We start from the raw sequence: 19788 nt of genomic DNA, 5'->3' as shown, positions 1-19788 counted from the left end.
CCGTCCGTGCGATATAAAAGCAGCGCGGCGCGAGTCGACATTCATAGTTTTCAGTTTGTATACAACCTGTAAACATGCCACCCAAAGTTGGATCTAAAGGAGCTAAGAAAGCAGCCACCAAGGCCAAGGCCCAGAGAACTGGGGACAAGAAAAAACGCAGGAAGAGGAGGGAATCCTATGCCATTTACATCTACAAGGTGCTGAAACAGGTTCACCCAGACACTGGTGTTTCCAGCAAGGCCATGAGCATCATGAACTCTTTCGTCAACGACATCTTTGAGAGAATCGCTGCCGAGGCCTCCCGTCTCGCTCACTACAACAAGCGATCTACCATCACCAGCAGAGAGATCCAGACTGCTGTCCGTCTCCTTCTGCCCGGTGAATTGGCCAAGCACGCTGTCTCTGAGGGAACCAAGGCCGTCACCAAGTACACCAGCAGCAAGTAAACTGCAAACTTGCAGTCCAGAAAAAAATAAACGGCCCTTTTCAGGGCCACACAAATTTTTCGAAAAGATATCTTCATTACATCGTCGAGAAACGAAGTAGTTTGTTAAGTGTGTGTGTAGCTTATCTTATTATTGTAATTTTTCTTTAATATTAGATCTATCTAAGCCTATATATTTTTACTTTGCATTTCTTTCTTTTTCCCTGATTTAGTCTGTTCTCCCTAATGATTTTAAATGTGTACAGTCTATGACTGGAAAAAATAAAAGTGTGCACACACACACACACACACACACACACCTTCAGAAAAATAAACCAACATGTGCATGCCCATCCTATTAAGTGTACATTAAATAATTACAGACAGTGAAATCCCACAAGGCCTTATAATAACACAACAGTGCATGTATGGTATACAAAAACTTAGTTCAGGCCTTCTAATTTATATAAAGGCATGTTATTTTAAGCCTAAAAGCAACACAGCCACACTTTTTCAAGTCAAATAAAAAAGAAAGCCAGCTAACAAGTGATTAGTGTAAAATGAGGGACCTAGGAGTTCAATGTTAAGCCACGATTAATTTAATTTCTCCTCTCTCTCTCTCTCTCTCTCTCTCTCTCTCTCTCTCTCTCTCTCTCTCTCTCTCACTCATTTTGTTTTTTTTTTTTGTTTGTTTGTTTGTTTGGTTTTGTTTTTTTTTTTTTTTTTTGGAATGATTCTAGTTTTGGTTCTGTTGGTGCATATAATATTGATTTATAGCGTAACGAGTTGTGCATCTGAAATATGGGCAATCTAATATACAGGTTTTAGATGTAGACAAAGTGCATTAAGATTTTACTAGTATCATTTAACAGTACAAGCTATGAAATATTTACCATGTTCATTGTGGATATTGAACAACATCCCTTAAAATTCCCTAAGAAAAAGAAAATTCTTAGTTATTAATTTATGTAACAAAACAGTGAATATTGACTTATATAATATAGACTTTCAAATAATAAAGTTATTGTTGAGAACGATGATGTATACAAAAGTGAAATTTATCGCCTGGGTCTAGCTGATTCATACCGAGATGCGAATTCTCTTTGAAGAGGAGATGGGTGAACAAGACGTGCAGAATGCCTATATCTTCAGATAAATTATAATACAAAAATCATATTCAATTTGTGAATTTAGACAGTATTTAGAGTGAAGTTATCATTGTTGAAATTAATGAAATTATACACACACACACACACACACACACACACACATACATATATATATATATATATATATATATATATATATATATATATATATATGCATTCTTATTGATGGTTTTTTTTTTTCTTTTTCCATATGTCATTGAAATATGTTAAGGTGAGATGTATAAAAACATAAATTCATTAACTTTCAAAACTTTTCTTAAATAACCTATTGAATCAGATATAATATTGTAATGATGGTATACTTCTATCAAGGAATGTGTGATGTTTTCAAACATAAAGATTATAGCAGATATCTTTATCACCAAAATATTGTAATTACATCTACCAACATCTCATTGAACATTTTGCATTGTGAATATCCTTTATTAAAAACATTACACATAAAGTACTGGAAATATGTACAATAAACATGTCATCCAATAAACTTCATCCCAAGAACTTGCATCTTCAAGTTGATTGAGTTTTTCATGTTTTGCAGATAAGATATTCAGAACAATCTCCTATAATAGTTAAGGTTTTGTTTTGTGCAAGTGTGTGTGTTTTGTTTGTTTTGCACAGCTCTGGAGCAAGATACATTCATTGCACACACTGCTAGTTATGGGACATATTTTGATATGAATGTTATTTATATGGTAATGGAATGATGAAATATAACATGCAACTATGAGTTGATACTTTATTCTGGAGATGAATGTTAAAAAAAAAAAAAATGTATGAACCCTTATTTTGTGTATTAAATTTTATTAACCTACTATTCATTTCATGTGATGCCGATGTTGGGACCCAAATGTTACAATGTGAATCATGAAACAATAACATAAAATCAGCTGTGTGAATTCATATTTTAATTGTTGATAGAGTTGAGTTTAAAGCAAAATCAAGGCATATAACAAGAAAGATAACTCTTGCTACCTTGTGCAGCACAATTTGACTGCAGAAGTTATGTAGCCTACACACAATGTTACATGTAAAAATTGTGTTACAGGACTAGTATTTAGATATTCACCTCCCTCGACGTGTCTCACTCAGTATACTGTTACAGTATGCATGTTATTTATTACAATTGTAAGTTTTACCAGATTTAACGAAGCTTATGTCATTCAATCATAATTTGAATACTGTGTAAAGTATTTGCTCTGCCCTACCCTTTGTATAAATACTGAATGGGTAGCCGAATAATATGCTTTTTTTCCAGTGACTCAGACATTATGTAGAAATATGATTAAAAAAAAAAACCACACACATTCGTTTCTTTTACACGTCTGCTCAGAGGCATCTTTTCTAAAAATTTGGGTGGCCGTGAAAACGGCCGTTTGTTGTTACGCTTGTAAGCGATGGTAGGGGGTATCTAACCACCGAATCCGTAAAGGGTACGTCCTTGTCTCTTCAGTGCATAGACAACGTCCATGGCTGTGACAGTCTTCCTCTTGGCGTGCTCTGTGTAGGTGACAGCATCACGAATGACGTTCTCAAGGAAAACTTTCAAGACACCACGGGTCTCCTCGTAGATGAGTCCAGAGATACGTTTGACTCCACCTCTGCGTGCAAGACGACGGATGGCGGGTTTGGTGATACCCTGGATGTTATCTCTCAGGACCTTCCTGTGACGCTTGGCGCCCCCCTTTCCAAGACCTTTTCCTCCTTTACCACGTCCAGACATAATTCAGTTCTCAGTAGATTAAACTTCTGAAATGACGCTAGACAGACGGGATAGCGATATATATAGCGCTGTTCGACGACGCGCTAGAGGCACTTGTATCTTGAAAACTTCGGCAGTGCAACGAAGGCACACAGTAAGGAACAGTCTGATTGGTTCCCGCTCTGCGCGCCTTGCTTGTTCTTGTTTACATTTTTTTTTTTTTTTCTATTGATGTACCCTTGAGCTGTTTCTAATCCTGTTATCTCAATTCAGTAGGTCAATATTTTAGAATGTTAAAATTTTATACCCATTTCTAATAAATTCGAATAAATATACATGGTTAGAACTACGTGCACAGTACCTGTATTTAAATCTGTGTTTTCTTTCTTTTTAAATGAATATATATATATTTTTTTTAATTTTATACCCATTTCTAATAAATTCGAATAAAAATACATGGTTAGAACTACGTGCGCAGTTCCTGTTTTTAAATCTGTGATTCCTTTCTTTTTAAATGAATATTTTTATCATTTATTTTCATTTGTACCTATTTTGGCACAATGCAAAAGGTTTTGCACGCAAGTATTAACCACTAACGAGGTTCTCACCTCTTTAATATGTCATTTGATTCAGTATTCATAAAGTAAACGTTTACTCTTTCTCTCTCTCTTGTGAAATTGATGGTATATACTGTGTATTTACATTGCCCACGACAGACACATGTGCAGCTCGTGCTGAACGAGATTCTGCTTTATTAGAATTACTATTTTCTTCTAATGGTTGTGCTTTTGGCATATGTTTGGATACGTGTTCGTAAATGATAACATGTTGTAGTAGCCGATACACTTTTATCTATAGTATTCCCTTTAACTGAAATAGTACAATATTATTGTTGAAATGAACAATGTCATTTACAAATTGTTATACTATCCATTGGCATACCTTTTTCTTATTATTGTAATAATTTCATACTTGTCTGTTAAGGACTCTAAATTAGAAAATAATTGTTCTGTTTTGTACGTTATAATTGCAAGTGTTTTATTCATTTTCGAATTGTCCGTGACATTCATTTTAAACTTATTGTTATAGTTTCGTCTTGTATATAAGTAATGATAGAGTGTAAGATGTCACAATTATGCCAGTATATAGGCTACTTAACACTCAATACGATCACATCTGTTGTTTTCTTGCATATGTATAAATAATAGTTTAGATGCGTTTATGCCAGTATATATGACACTTTCCTACTCCAAATTTGATCTAACATTTATCATGTGGCCTTGTGTTTTAATTTTGTGTATTACGTTTCTTGAGCGCTGTAACATGAAGGCATCTTTTCTAAATATTTTGGTGGCCGTGAAAACGGCCGTTTTGTGTTTTGTCTGAAACAAGAATATGTTTAAGCTCGTTCGCCACGGATACGTCTGGCAAGCTGGATGTCCTTTGGCATGATGGTTACTCTCTTAGCGTGGATAGCACACAAGTTAGTATCCTCAAAGAGTCCGACAAGGTAGGCCTCACTGGCTTCCTGGAGGGCCATGACGGCAGAGCTCTGGAAACGCAGATCGGTCTTGAAATCCTGAGCGATTTCACGGACAAGTCGCTGGAATGGGAGTTTCCTGATGAGCAATTCGGTGCTCTTCTGGTATCTCCTGATCTCACGGAGAGCGACAGTTCCTGGCCTGTATCTGTGAGGCTTCTTAACGCCACCGGTGGCTGGTGCGCTTTTACGGGCTGCCTTGGTAGCCAGCTGTTTTCGTGGGGCCTTGCCTCCAGTAGATTTTCTTGCAGTCTGCTTGGTACGTGCCATCTTCTCTGAGTTCAGATAAAATGAATGACGAGATCGTGTGTTTACTATAGTTTTATACGGTCCTGTGGCTCGTGAATATTTGATCAAACTTCGAAATCAGCGCGCACGAAGTAAGGATGTTTGCGATTGGTTCCGGAGTTAAGAAAGACGCCTTGTGATTAGTCGGGCACATTGTGCTTCGATTGGTCTTAGCTGGAATCATTTCAATCCACCTTTCTGCACAGATTTTGTACTTGGGTTTAAATCTAGGTTATTTGGTTAAAATTATATAATTCTGATAATAAGGATCCATTGAATGAAGAGATAAAAACAATCACAGTAATAATGTTAACAATCGTAATGATTTATCCCTTGTTTTTCTTTTGTTTTGTTTGTTTTTTTTTTTGTCATTTTATGTATCTATTTAATTGTTATTATTATTATTATTTTTTATTTTCTTTTATTTATCTGTAAGATTGTTGGATTTCAAAGCCTTCCCTAGTATACAAAGCCATGCAAATGTATAAATGTATAAAAGGATATTACCATATATTTATTTATTTTATTATTTTTTTTTAATTCTATATACATTGCCCAGTGTTTGGTGGGTGTCATAACACTTGTAAATCAGCCCAACATTGCTTTGCTCTCTTTAAGGACCTGATTTTTTTTTCTTTCATTGTGTTGTTTGTGTTTGTCTCATTTGATTTAAGATATTTCAAGAACTTATCTTGTCAACACATCAAGTCCTGTCAAAACAAGTCCGAAGGGTCAAAGAAATTTTAGCTCAAAAAAACTGATTCTGTAAATTAAAATATGTCAAAGTGATGTATCATGTAATAATAAGCACTGGTATGCAAGTGGTTTTGCTTTCAAGAATTCTTTGGTCATGTACGGGTTACACAGAAGTTGCATCAATAGTCACTACCTTACAAATTTATCTCAGAGTACCAGAGTATGTGCCATTTCATTTTGTGTATGGCTTGATAGTTAGGAAATAAAACAGACAAATTCAAAATATCTGATCATAAAACTTGTGTACTTAACACTGAATTTTGAACCAGTGTTTTTGTGTGATAAAATGGTCTATCATACTTCAAAATTTCATATACACACTTTCACATCCCCTGTTTATTGTCATTCATTTCAATTACTGACTTCGCTCCTCCATTATTAATGTTGTATGTGAGCATAACTTTTTTTTTGGGGGGGGGGGGGGGAGAGGGGGAGATATCATTTTCCAATTTCTTGTACTTTAAAAATATTACTATGATCATATAATTTTACTTTACCCTTAGGCAGTGTTGTATTTCATTTCTAATACTTTAATTTTATTGATTTAGAAATCGCAACAAAATTTCCTAATTTTACATTTTCAGCACAGCCTTATTACAATGTGAGACAAAAAGAGAGAGGAGGGGGGGGGGGGGGGGGACAGAGGCAAACATGCAGACTTTTCATCAACGACTGTAATTGAGGTATCTTTTCTAAAAATGTGGGTAGCCCTGAAAAGGGCTTTTTTTTTTAAGTGGACAGTCTGTCTGGAATGCAAAGACTGCTTATTTCTTGGCGACTGCCTTCTTGGGAGTCTTGGTTTTCTTGGCTGCTGCCTTCTTGGGAGTCTTGGCTTTCTTGGGCTTAGCTGCTGCCTTCTTTGGAGACTTGGGGGCTGCCTTTTTCTTGGGGGACTTGGTCTTCTTGGGTCCGGCTGGTTTCTTGGCTGCTGTCTTCTTCTTGGGAGTCTTGGCCTTCTTCTCTCCGGCAGGCTTCTTGGGCTTGGCGGCGGCCTTCTTGGGCTTGGCTGCCTTGGGCTTGGCAACCTTTTTGGCTTTAGGTTTCTTCTCGGTCTTGGGTTTGTCTCCAAGTTTGAAGGAGCCACTAGCGCCAGTACCCTTTGCTTGCTTCAGAGCACCTTTCTTAACACCGTTCTTCAGGGCCATTTTCAGGTGGGCGTTGATAGAGTTTACATCGTTGCCCACTTTGTAGTTGGCCATGATGTACTTGAGAATGGCCTGTCTGGATGAGCCACCGCGTTCTTTCAGAGATGCAACGGCGGCGCTAATCATGTCAATGTACTTAGGATGTGCAGCAGGCACCTTAGGCTTTGCGGCCTTCTTCTTGGCTGGGGACTTTGCTGGTGCAGCAGTATCGGCCATGGCTACTTAGGAGAGTAAAACGACGACTTACTTCTCGGGAACAGTGAACACTGGAATACTTGGGTCACACGCACTTGCTGTTTTTGTTTACACTGAGCGCGGACCGCCTAGAAAACATCCAGTGTGTCGAGACGTACGTGTTTTTGTTCGTGCATGTGTGTTTCAATGTGGGTATTTGCATCCGCGCTGCAGCTCAACGAAGGGTCTCTATCACAAAATATGAGCATAGTCCCAACCTCTACATTCCTCTCTATCATTCTATCTATTTACATTTTTAGATTGTTCTCTTTGTAGTGTTCAAAATCAAGAAAATAGGCCTCCAAACTCGCATGTCTGAATTTCACGTTACGATTCAAGTTGAAAATTTTGCTTGAAAAGACAAATTTCAGTGATGATTTATCTTAAACTTTTCCTAGACACGTTTAAAAATGCCAACTGGATCTCTCCGTCCTGTGAATATCCTCAGTTTGCCCTAAAACTGTGAGAAACCCACACAGACTCTGTATTGTATCATACCTTCCTATTTAGGCAGTATAGAAGTGCAACCGACAGATTGAAAATAATGAAATTTAAACTATTTTTCACAATTAATTTATTTATATTTTGAATTTTTCTGTTTAAATCTGTTTGTTTTGATGTTCGCAGATGACACCGTAATATTCGCTAACTCACCCGAAGAATTACAGTATATGCTTGACGCGTTACATGGATATGTTACCTCGTGGAATTTGACTGTTAACACTGAAAAAAAAACCCAAAATTTTAGTATTCAGAAAAGGAGGATGCGTAAATTTTTCATGGACATATAACAATGAAATTTTGGAAATTGTCGACTCTTTTAATTACCTAGGATTATATTTAAATTATAACGGTAAATTCAATGGTACGCAAAAGAAATTAGCTGAACAAGGTCAAAAAGCACTATCTGGTTTAAACCGTAATATACAGAAATTTGAATTCAACGTCGAAACCCGATGTCAACTCTTTGATACATATGTTGGAAGTGTTATCTCGTATGGAAGCGAAATCTGGGGTTTTCATAAATCTCCGGAAATTGAAAGACTGCATTTATCCTTTTGTAAAATTACCCTCGGTGTTAGGCGCAATGTATGCAATTATATGATTCATAGAGAATTGGGACGATATCCACTTATTATACAAAGGAAATTGAAAATTATGAAATTCTGGTGTAAATTATTAAAAACAGAAAACTGCATTTAAAAATCTTCTTATGAATACCTGCGATATGATGCAGAAAATGGGTCGGGAACAAGTATAAACTGGGCGCCTGATGTAAAACTTGAACTATTTAGATTGGGTCTGGGAGAATTTTGGATAAAACAGCAAGCAATAAACTTTGCTCATTTTATGCACGTGTATAAAAATAGAATCCTAGATATATACCTCCAAGAGTGCACTGCATTTATGGATAATTCGTCAAAATGCTTTCTATATAAACATATTGTCCAATCTGACTTCTGTAAAATGCAATTCTATTTAACAAAACCTTTTCAGAGTAATTTAAAAAAAAACAAAAACAAAAAAAAAAAAAAAACCATATTTCCCGCACTAGACTTTCGTCTCACTATCTTAACATAGAATGCGGAAGGTACCAAGGCAAAAGTAGAGAGGATAGATTATGCGATGTTTGTAATACACGTGAAATAGAAGACGAATTCCATTTCATTCTTCAATGCCCTAGATATCTAAATTGAAGAAAAAAATATATAAATGAATATTATTACAAATTGCCAAGTACTTTTAAATTAATCCAATTGTTGGGTACCAACCGCATATCTACTTTGGTTGGTTTAGGGAAATATATTCATTATGCCCTAATATTACGTAACGAAGATCAATCAGGTTAACCTAATTTCTATCTGTGTAAGGTTTATATTTTCAGATGTCTGTACATTAAAACATCATTGCTATATACTGTATTATAACTTTGAATTATGATTATATTGTACTTCATTTGTTCATTATATATTATTGTATACTATAAATGAGTGGAACTGTGGGACTGAGGAACACTTGACCAGGGGTTTCACCCCCCAATTTAGGCTCACTGAGAGTCTTAAATTTTGTAATATATGTTATTATATGTTATTTTTGTAAACTGATGGGCTGTATTGCCCAAAGTTATATCCTGAATAAACTAATATACAACAACAACAAACAATGAAACCTTAGTCTAGATATATAATATGTTTGTCTCAGCCAGTGTGTTCCCTTGCGCCTGTCCAAATATTCATATGTACATGATTATTTGCATTTTATTTAAAAATAAATAAATAAATGAAGAATGTAGTAGGGGGAAAATGAAAAAAGAAAGAAACAAGGCGTGACGTTTCGTATTTATTATTAATTCATTTTCATTTCAAGATAATGAACAACGTTCTGAGCTATATTCATACAGCAAATATTCAAAGTTTTTAATCTGAGCACATTCAGAGATATATTTTGGACACGTTTGAAATCGAGCTGTAGAACACGGGATAGTTTTCAAAAGACAACATATAGTAATGCAGTAACAACGATCGATTTCCTGGATAGTAAATTTCTATTCTCTATCCGTATAACATCCCTGCGTACATCAAATCTAGCAATTTCCACAGGAAATGAACCATGCATAATTTTGAGGCGTGTTTTTACAATTATATACTTATAAATCCGAATTGTGTTGAAATACTCTACATAAATGTACCTTTTCTGACATGAACAGTATATATATGGCTGAGAGCGGGTCATAATATTTCATTTGCACGCCGTACATATAAAACATTTAAAAAAAAAAACATTATAAATATTAAAAAAACGTATTTGAGAGCTATTTTAACCCATTTTCCATGATTATTTTTTTTTTCACTGAATTGTGCAGAATTGTTTACATTTTCCTTGTCTTTAGGTCTTAAGGAAAATGATACACGCATCTTTGATGATAATTTTAAAAGAAAAAATCACCAAGACAAAATTTATTATCTGAAATTACTGTGATTTCTTAGCAAATTTGTATGAGTCGTAACTTTTTGATTGACGTGTGATATCATATATATAATGTTATAGTCAGACAAATGAGTCGCAAGTAAGGCTGCAATATATACAAGATACAAGATATTTTATTTACAAATCAAGGGAAAATGTGATATCTTGGCATGCAGTGCTGTATGTTTTCATTTATTGAAAAGTTTACACATTTCGTTTCTTAGATAAACCGTATGCTATTAGAGGCATCTTTTCTAAAAAATTTGGGTGGCCGTGAAAACGGCCGTTTGGTATATTTCAAAGTCGTACAGACTTTTTACTTGCTGGCTGACTTCTGGGTCTTCTTGGGGAGGAGTACGGCCTGGATGTTGGGCAGAACACCACCCTGGGCGATGGTCACGCCGGACAGGAGTTTGTTCAACTCCTCGTCGTTACGGATGGCCAGCTGCAGATGACGGGGGATGATTCTGGTCTTCTTGTTGTCGCGGGCGGCGTTGCCTGCCAACTCCAAAACTTCGGCGGCCAAGTATTCAAGAACGGCGGCCAAGTACACGGGGGCACCGGCTCCCACTCTCTCGGCGTAGTTGCCCTTCCTCAGCAGACGGTGGATACGACCCACGGGGAACTGAAGTCCGGCACGGGATGATCGGCTCTTGGCCTTTCCCTTCACTTTGCCTCCTTTACCACGTCCTGACATCTTTGATCTGTTAATAAGAGTAGTTGACGCTCAAGAAATGAAATCAACGAATAACTCACAACAGCCTTCGCGACCCTATTTAAACACGCGGGCGGATTGAAATGTGCAGCCAATCGGCGCGATCGTATTTCGTACACTTTGTCGCTCGCCGAACAACACTAGTTTTCTCGAGGGTCCGTAATGTACTTGCCCACCGTTATCCGTCCGTGCGATATAAAAGCAGCGCGGCGCGAGTCGACATTCATAGTTTTCAGTTTGTATACAACCTGTAAACATGCCACCCAAAGTTGGATCTAAAGGAGCTAAGAAAGCAGCCACCAAGGCCAAGGCCCAGAGAACTGGGGACAAGAAAAAACGCAGGAAGAGGAGGGAATCCTATGCCATTTACATCTACAAGGTGCTGAAACAGGTTCACCCAGACACTGGTGTTTCCAGCAAGGCCATGAGCATCATGAACTCTTTCGTCAACGACATCTTTGAGAGAATCGCTGCCGAGGCCTCCCGTCTCGCTCACTACAACAAGCGATCTACCATCACCAGCAGAGAGATCCAGACTGCTGTCCGTCTCCTTCTGCCCGGTGAATTGGCCAAGCACGCTGTCTCTGAGGGAACCAAGGCCGTCACCAAGTACACCAGCAGCAAGTAAACTGCAAACTTGCAGTCCAGAAAAAAATAAACGGCCCTTTTCAGGGCCACACAAATTTTTCGAAAAGATATCTTCATTACATCGTCGAGAAACGAAGTAGTTTGTTAAGTGTGTGTGTAGCTTATCTTATTATTGTAATTTTTCTTTAATATTAGATCTATCTAAGCCTATATATTTTTACTTTGCATTTCTTTCTTTTTCCCTGATTTAGTCTGTTCTCCCTAATGATTTTAAATGTGTACAGTCTATGACTGGAAAAAATAAAAGTGTGCACACACACACACACACACACACACACCTTCAGAAAAATAAACCAACATGTGCATGCCCATCCTATTAAGTGTACATTAAATAATTACAGACAGTGAAATCCCACAAGGCCTTATAATAACACAACAGTGCATGTATGGTATACAAAAACTTAGTTCAGGCCTTCTAATTTATATAAAGGCATGTTATTTTAAGCCTAAAAGCAACACAGCCACACTTTTTCAAGTCAAATAAAAAAGAAAGCCAGCTAACAAGTGATTAGTGTAAAATGAGGGACCTAGGAGTTCAATGTTAAGCCACGATTAATTTAATTCTCTCTCTCTCTCTCTCTCTCTCTCTCTCTCTCTCTCTCTCTCTCTCTCTCTCTCTCTCACTCATTTTGTTTTTTTTTTTTGTTTGTTTGTTTGTTTGGTTTTGTTTTTTTTTTTTTTTTTTGGAATGATTCTAGTTTTGGTTCTGTTGGTGCATATAATATTGATTTATAGCGTAACGAGTTGTGCATCTGAAATATGGGCAATCTAATATACAGGTTTTAGATGTAGACAAAGTGCATTAAGATTTTACTAGTATCATTTAACAGTACAAGCTATGAAATATTTACCATGTTCATTGTGGATATTGAACAACATCCCTTAAAATTCCCTAAGAAAAAGAAAATTCTTAGTTATTAATTTATGTAACAAAACAGTGAATATTGACTTATATAATATAGACTTTCAAATAATAAAGTTATTGTTGAGAACGATGATGTATACAAAAGTGAAATTTATCGCCTGGGTCTAGCTGATTCATACCGAGATGCGAATTCTCTTTGAAGAGGAGATGGGTGAACAAGACGTGCAGAATGCCTATATCTTCAGATAAATTATAATACAAAAATCATATTCAATTTGTGAATTTAGACAGTATTTAGAGTGAAGTTATCATTGTTGAAATTAATGAAATTATACACACACACACACACACACACACACACACATACATATATATATATATATATATATATATATATATATATATATATATATATGCATTCTTATTGATGGTTTTTTTTTTTCTTTTTCCATATGTCATTGAAATATGTTAAGGTGAGATGTATAAAAACATAAATTCATTAACTTTCAAAACTTTTCTTAAATAACCTATTGAATCAGATATAATATTGTAATGATGGTATACTTCTATCAAGGAATGTGTGATGTTTTCAAACATAAAGATTATAGCAGATATCTTTATCACCAAAATATTGTAATTACATCTACCAACATCTCATTGAACATTTTGCATTGTGAATATCCTTTATTAAAAACATTACACATAAAGTACTGGAAATATGTACAATAAACATGTCATCCAATAAACTTCATCCCAAGAACTTGCATCTTCAAGTTGATTGAGTTTTTCATGTTTTGCAGATAAGATATTCAGAACAATCTCCTATAATAGTTAAGGTTTTGTTTTGTGCAAGTGTGTGTGTTTTGTTTGTTTTGCACAGCTCTGGAGCAAGATACATTCATCACACACTGCTAGTTATGGGACATATTTTGATATGAATGTTATTTATATGGTAATGGAATGATGAAATATAACATGCAACTATGAGTTGATACTTTATTCTGGAGATGAATGTTAAAAAAAAAAAAAATGTATGAACCCTTATTTTGTGTATTAAATTTTATTAACCTACTATTCATTTCATGTGATGCCGATGTTGGGACCCAAATGTTACAATGTGAATCATGAAACAATAACATAAAATCAGCTGTGTGAATTCATATTTTAATTGTTGATAGAGTTGAGTTTAAAGCAAAATCAAGGCATATAACAAGAAAGATAACTCTTGCTACCTTGTGCAGCACAATTTGACTGCAGAAGTTATGTAGCCTACACACAATGTTACATGTAAAAATTGTGTTACAGGACTAGTATTTAGATATTCACCTCCCTCGACGTGTCTCACTCAGTATACTGTTACAGTATGCATGTTATTTATTACAATTGTAAGTTTTACCAGATTTAACGAAGCTTATGTCATTCAATCATAATTTGAATACTGTGTAAAGTATTTGCTCTGCCCTACCCTTTGTATAAATACTGAATGGGTAGCCGAATAATATGCTTTTTTTCCAGTGACTCAGACATTATGTAGAAATATGATTAAAAAAAAAACCCACACACATTCGTTTCTTTTACACGTCTGCTCAGAGGCATCTTTTCTAAAAATTTGGGTGGCCGTGAAAACGGCCGTTTGTTGTTACGCTTGTAAGCGATGGTAGGGGGTATCTAACCACCGAATCCGTAAAGGGTACGTCCTTGTCTCTTCAGTGCATAGACAACGTCCATGGCTGTGACAGTCTTCCTCTTGGCGTGCTCTGTGTAGGTGACAGCATCACGAATGACGTTCTCAAGGAAAACTTTCAAGACACCACGGGTCTCCTCGTAGATGAGTCCAGAGATACGTTTGACTCCACCTCTGCGTGCAAGACGACGGATGGCGGGTTTGGTGATACCCTGGATGTTATCTCTCAGGACCTTCCTGTGACGCTTGGCGCCCCCCTTTCCAAGACCTTTTCCTCCTTTACCACGTCCAGACATAATTCAGTTCTCAGTAGATTAAACTTCTGAAATGACGCTAGACAGACGGGATAGCGATATATATAGCGCTGTTCGACGACGCGCTAGAGGCACTTGTATCTTGAAAACTTCGGCAGTGCAACGAAGGCACACAGTAAGGAACAGTCTGATTGGTTCCCGCTCTGCGCGCCTTGCTTGTTCTTGTTTACATTTTTTTTTTTTTTTCTATTGATGTACCCTTGAGCTGTTTCTAATCCTGTTATCTCAATTCAGTAGGTCAATATTTTAGAATGTTAAAATTTTATACCCATTTCTAATAAATTCGAATAAATATACATGGTTAGAACTACGTGCACAGTACCTGTATTTAAATCTGTGTTTTCTTTCTTTTTAAATGAATATATATATATTTTTTTTAATTTTATACCCATTTCTAATAAATTCGAATAAAAATACATGGTTAGAACTACGTGCGCAGTTCCTGTTTTTAAATCTGTGATTCCTTTCTTTTTAAATGAATATTTTTATCATTTATTTTCATTTGTACCTATTTTGGCACAATGCAAAAGGTTTTGCACGCAAGTATTAACCACTAACGAGGTTCTCACCTCTTTAATATGTCATTTGATTCAGTATTCATAAAGTAAACGTTTACTCTTTCTCTCTCTCTTGTGAAATTGATGGTATATACTGTGTATTTACATTGCCCACGACAGACACATGTGCAGCTCGTGCTGAACGAGATTCTGCTTTATTAGAATTACTATTTTCTTCTAATGGTTGTGCTTTTGGCATATGTTTGGATACGTGTTCGTAAATGATAACATGTTGTAGTAGCCGATACACTTTTATCTATAGTATTCCCTTTAACTGAAATAGTACAATATTATTGTTGAAATGAACAATGTCATTTACAAATTGTTATACTATCCATTGGCATACCTTTTTCTTATTATTGTAATAATTTCATACTTGTCTGTTAAGGACTCTAAATTAGAAAATAATTGTTCTGTTTTGTACGTTATAATTGCAAGTGTTTTATTCATTTTCGAATTGTCCGTGACATTCATTTTAAACTTATTGTTATAGTTTCGTCTTGTATATAAGTAATGATAGAGTGTAAGATGTCACAATTATGCCAGTATATAGGCTACTTAACACTCAATACGATCACATCTGTTGTTTTCTTGCATATGTATAAATAATAGTTTAGATGCGTTTATGCCAGTATATATGACACTTTCCTACTCCAAATTTGATCTAACATTTATCATGTGGCCTTGTGTTTTAATTTTGTGTATTACGTTTCTTGAGCGCTGTAACATGAAGGCATCTTTTCTAAATATTTTGGTGGCCGTGAAAACGGCCGTTTTGTGTTTTGTCTGAAACAAGAATATGTTTAAGCTCGTTCGCCACGGATACGTCTGGCAAGCTGGATGTCCTTTGGCATGATGGTTACTCTCTTAGCGTGGATAGCACACAAGTTAGTATCCTCAAAGAGTCCGACAAGGTAGGCCTCACTGGCTTCCTGGAGGGCCTCTGGAAACACAGATCGGTCTTGAAATCCTTAGCGATTTCACGGACAAGGCGCTTGAATGGGAGTTTCCTGATGGGCAATTCGGTGCTCTTCTGGTATCTCCTGATCTCACGAAGAGCGACAGTTCCTGGCCTGTATCTGTGAGGCTTCTTAACGCCACCGGTGGCTGGTGCGCTTTAACGGGCTGCCTTGGTAGCCAGCTGTTTTCGCGGGGCCTTGCCTCCAGTAGATTTTTTTGCAGTCTGCTTGGTACGTGCCATCTTCTCTCTGAGTTCAGATAAAATGAATGACGAGATCGTGTGTTTACTATAGTTTTATACGGTCCTGTGGCTCGTGAATATTTGATCAAAACTTCGAAATCAGCGCGCACGAAGTAAGGATGTTTGCGATTGGTTCCGGAGTTAAGAAAGACGCCTTGTGATTAGTCGGGCACATTGTGCTTCGATTGGTCTTAGCTGGAATCATTTCAATCCACCTTTCTGCACAGATTTTGTACTTGGTTTAAATCTAGGTTATTTGGTTAAAATTATATAATTCTGATAATAAGGATCCATTGAATGAAGAGATAAAAACAATCACAGTAATAATGTTAACAATCGTAATGATTTATCCCTTGTTTTTCTTTTGTTTTGTTTGTTTTTTTTTTTGTCATTTTATGTATCTATTTAATTGTTATTATTATTATTATTTTTTATTTTCTTTTATTTATCTGTAAGATTGTTGGATTTCAAAGCCTTCCCTAGTATACAAAGCCATGCAAATGTATAAATGTATAAAAGGATATTACCATATATTTATTTATTTTATTATTTTTTTTTAATTCTATATACATTGCCCAGTGTTTGGTGGGTGTCATAACACTTGTAAATCAGCCCAACATTGCTTTGCTCTCTTTAAGGACCTGATTTTTTTTTCTTTCATTGTGTTGTTTGTGTTTGTCTCATTTGATTTAAGATATTTCAAGAACTTATCTTGTCAACACATCAAGTCCTGTCAAAACAAGTCCGAAGGGTCAAAGAAATTTTAGCTCAAAAAAACTGATTCTGTAAATTAAAATATGTCAAAGTGATGTATCATGTAATAATAAGCACTGGTATGCAAGTGGTTTTGCTTTCAAGAATTCTTTGGTCATGTACGGGTTACACAGAAGTTGCATCAATAGTCACTACCTTACAAATTTATCTCAGAGTACCAGAGTATGTGCCATTTCATTTTGTGTATGGCTTGATAGTTAGGAAATAAAACAGACAAATTCAAAATATCTGATCATAAAACTTGTGTACTTAACACTGAATTTTGAACCAGTGTTTTTGTGTGATAAAATGGTCTATCATACTTCAAAATTTCATATACACACTTTCACATCCCCTGTTTATTGTCATTCATTTCAATTACTGACTTCGCTCCTCCATTATTAATGTTGTATGTGAGCATAACTTTTTTTTTGGGGGGGGGGGGGGAGAGGGGGAGATATCATTTTCCAATTTCTTGTACTTTAAAAATATTACTATGATCATATAATTTTACTTTACCCTTAGGCAGTGTTGTATTTCTAATACTTTAATTTTATTGATTTAGAAATCGCAACAAAATTTCCTAATTTTACATTTTCAGCACAGCCTTATTACAATGTGAGACAAAAAGAGAGAGGAGGGGGGGGGGGGGGGGACAGAGGCAAACATGCAGACTTTTCATCAACGACTGTAATTGAGGTATCTTTTCTAAAAATGTGGGTAGCCCTGAAAAGGGCTTTTTTTTTTAAGTGGACAGTCTGTCTGGAATGCAAAGACTGCTTATTTCTTGGCGACTGCCTTCTTGGGAGTCTTGGTTTTCTTGGCTGCTGCCTTCTTGGGAGTCTTGGCTTTCTTGGGCTTAGCTGCTGCCTTCTTTGGAGACTTGGGGGCTGCCTTTTTCTTGGGGGACTTGGTCTTCTTGGGTCCGGCTGGTTTCTTGGCTGCTGTCTTCTTCTTGGGAGTCTTGGCCTTCTTCTCTCCGGCAGGCTTCTTGGGCTTGGCGGCGGCCTTCTTGGGCTTGGCTGCCTTGGGCTTGGCAACCTTTTTGGCTTTAGGTTTCTTCTCGGTCTTGGGTTTGTCTCCAAGTTTGAAGGAGCCACTAGCGCCAGTACCCAGTACCCTTTGCTTGCTTCAGAGCACCTTTCTTAACACCGTTCTTCAGGGCCATTTTCAGGTGGGCGTTGATAGAGTTTACATCGTTGCCCACTTTGTAGTTGGCCATGATGTACTTGAGAATGGCCTGTCTGGATGAGCCACCGCGTTCTTTCAGAGATGCAACGGCGGCGCTAATCATGTCAATGTACTTAGGATGTGCAGCAGGCACCTTAGGCTTTGCGGCCTTCTTCTTGGCTGGGGACTTTGCTGGTGCAGCAGTATCGGCCATGGCTACTTAGGAGAGTAAAACGACGACTTACTTCTCGGGAACAGTGAACACTGGAATACTTGGGTCACACGCACTTGCTGTTTTTGTTTACACTGAGCGCGGACCGCCTAGAAAACATCCAGTGTGTCGAGACGTACGTGTTTTTGTTCGTGCATGTGTGTTTCAATGTGGGTATTTGCATCCGCGCTGCAGCTCAACGAAGGGTCTCTATCACAAAATATGAGCATAGTCCCAACCTCTACATTCCTCTCTATCATTCTATCTATTTACATTTTTAGATTGTTCTCTTTGTAGTGTTCAAAATCAAGAAAATAGGCCTCCAAACTCGCATGTCTGAATTTCACGTTACGATTCAAGTTGAAAATTTTGCTTGAAAAGACAAATTTCAGTGATGATTTATCTTAAACTTTTCCTAGACACGTTTAAAAATGCCAACTGGATCTCTCCGTCCTGTGAATATCCTCAGTTTGCCCTAAAACTGTGAGAAACCCACACAGACTCTGTATTGTATCATACCTTCCTATTTAGGCAGTATAGAAGTGCAACCGACAGATTGAAAATAATGAAATTTAAACTATTTTTCACAATTAATTTATTTATATTTTGAATTTTTCTGTTTAAATCTGTTTGTTTTGATGTTCGCAGATGACACCGTAATATTCGCTAACTCACCCGAAGAATTACAGTATATGCTTGACGCGTTACATGGATATGTTACCTCGTGGAATTTGACTGTTAACACTGAAAAAAAAACCCAAAATTTTAGTATTCAGAAAAGGAGGATGCGTAAATTTTTCATGGACATATAACAATGAAATTTTGGAAATTGTCGACTCTTTTAATTACCTAGGATTATATTTAAATTATAACGGTAAATTCAATGGTACGCAAAAGAAATTAGCTGAACAAGGTCAAAAAGCACTATCTGGTTTAAACCGTAATATACAGAAATTTGAATTCAACGTCGAAACCCGATGTCAACTCTTTGATACATATGTTGGAAGTGTTATCTCGTATGGAAGCGAAATCTGGGGTTTTCATAAATCTCCGGAAATTGAAAGACTGCATTTATCCTTTTGTAAAATTACCCTCGGTGTTAGGCGCAATGTATGCAATTATATGATTCATAGAGAATTGGGACGATATCCACTTATTATACAAAGGAAATTGAAAATTATGAAATTCTGGTGTAAATTATTAAAAACAGAAAACTGCATTTAAAAATCTTCTTATGAATACCTGCGATATGATGCAGAAAATGGGTCGGGAACAAGTATAAACTGGGCGCCTGATGTAAAACTTGAACTATTTAGATTGGGTCTGGGAGAATTTTGGATAAAACAGCAAGCAATAAACTTTGCTCATTTTATGCACGTGTATAAAAATAGAATCCTAGATATATAAAGAGTGCACTGCATTTATGGATAATTCGTCAAAATGCTTTC

At 36.4% G+C, this 19788-nt stretch overlaps 5 protein-coding genes and 2 pseudogenes across 5 annotated transcripts; 2 read left to right on the top strand and 5 right to left on the bottom strand.

Moving 5' to 3' along the window:
• The first annotated feature begins 56 nt into the window (after positions 1 to 56).
• Positions 57 to 536, top strand: LOC133176800 (histone H2B). Its single transcript, XM_061311870.1, has one exon. The coding sequence runs from the start codon at positions 75 to 77 to the stop codon at positions 444 to 446; it is 372 nt and encodes a 123-aa protein (XP_061167854.1). The 5' UTR covers positions 57 to 74; the 3' UTR covers positions 447 to 536.
• A 4102-nt stretch (positions 537 to 4638) lies between these two features.
• Positions 4639 to 5132, bottom strand: LOC133176797 (histone H3). Its single transcript, XM_061311866.1, has one exon. The coding sequence runs from the start codon at positions 5100 to 5102 to the stop codon at positions 4692 to 4694; it is 411 nt and encodes a 136-aa protein (XP_061167850.1). The 5' UTR covers positions 5103 to 5132; the 3' UTR covers positions 4639 to 4691.
• Positions 5133 to 10518: 5386 nt separating this feature from the next.
• Positions 10519 to 10932, bottom strand: LOC133176734 (histone H2A-like). Its single transcript, XM_061311806.1, has one exon. It carries the CDS (start codon positions 10917 to 10919, stop codon positions 10539 to 10541), a length of 381 nt encoding a protein of 126 aa, XP_061167790.1. The 5' UTR covers positions 10920 to 10932; the 3' UTR covers positions 10519 to 10538.
• Positions 10933 to 11175: 243 nt separating this feature from the next.
• Positions 11176 to 11655, top strand: LOC133176724 (histone H2B). The gene has a single exon (XM_061311796.1). It carries the CDS (start codon positions 11194 to 11196, stop codon positions 11563 to 11565), a length of 372 nt encoding a protein of 123 aa, XP_061167780.1. The 5' UTR covers positions 11176 to 11193; the 3' UTR covers positions 11566 to 11655.
• Positions 11656 to 14118: 2463 nt separating this feature from the next.
• On the bottom strand, positions 14119 to 14430 carry LOC133176780 (histone H4). Its single transcript, XM_061311850.1, has one exon. The coding sequence runs from the start codon at positions 14428 to 14430 to the stop codon at positions 14119 to 14121; it is 312 nt and encodes a 103-aa protein (XP_061167834.1).
• Positions 14431 to 15699: 1269 nt separating this feature from the next.
• Positions 15700 to 16206, bottom strand: LOC133176779 (histone H3-like; annotated as a pseudogene).
• A 1533-nt stretch (positions 16207 to 17739) lies between these two features.
• Positions 17740 to 18523, bottom strand: LOC133176719 (histone H1-delta-like; annotated as a pseudogene).
• Between the last annotated feature and the right edge of the window lie 1265 nt (positions 18524 to 19788).

The sequence above is a fragment of the Saccostrea echinata genome, unplaced genomic scaffold, assembly GCF_033153115.1.
Source record: "Saccostrea echinata isolate AGI-Se365-2 ecotype Australia unplaced genomic scaffold, CSIRO_AGI_Sech_v1 ptg000081l, whole genome shotgun sequence".
NCBI classification, from domain to species: Eukaryota; Metazoa; Mollusca; class Bivalvia; order Ostreida; family Ostreidae; genus Saccostrea; species Saccostrea echinata.
The sequence above is the reverse complement of the archived record's forward strand: the minus strand, read 5'-3'. Positions and strand labels throughout refer to the sequence as shown.

Bases quoted from the DNA above. Each gene is read 5' to 3' on its own strand.
- LOC133176800 (XM_061311870.1), top strand. From the start codon at position 75: ATGCCACCCAAAGTTGGATCTAAAGGAGCTAAGAAAGCAGCCACCAAG.
- LOC133176797 (XM_061311866.1), bottom strand. From the start codon at position 5,102: ATGGCACGTACCAAGCAGACTGCAAGAAAATCTACTGGAGGCAAGGCC.
- LOC133176734 (XM_061311806.1), bottom strand. From the start codon at position 10,919: ATGTCAGGACGTGGTAAAGGAGGCAAAGTGAAGGGAAAGGCCAAGAGC.
- LOC133176724 (XM_061311796.1), top strand. From the start codon at position 11,194: ATGCCACCCAAAGTTGGATCTAAAGGAGCTAAGAAAGCAGCCACCAAG.
- LOC133176780 (XM_061311850.1), bottom strand. From the start codon at position 14,430: ATGTCTGGACGTGGTAAAGGAGGAAAAGGTCTTGGAAAGGGGGGCGCC.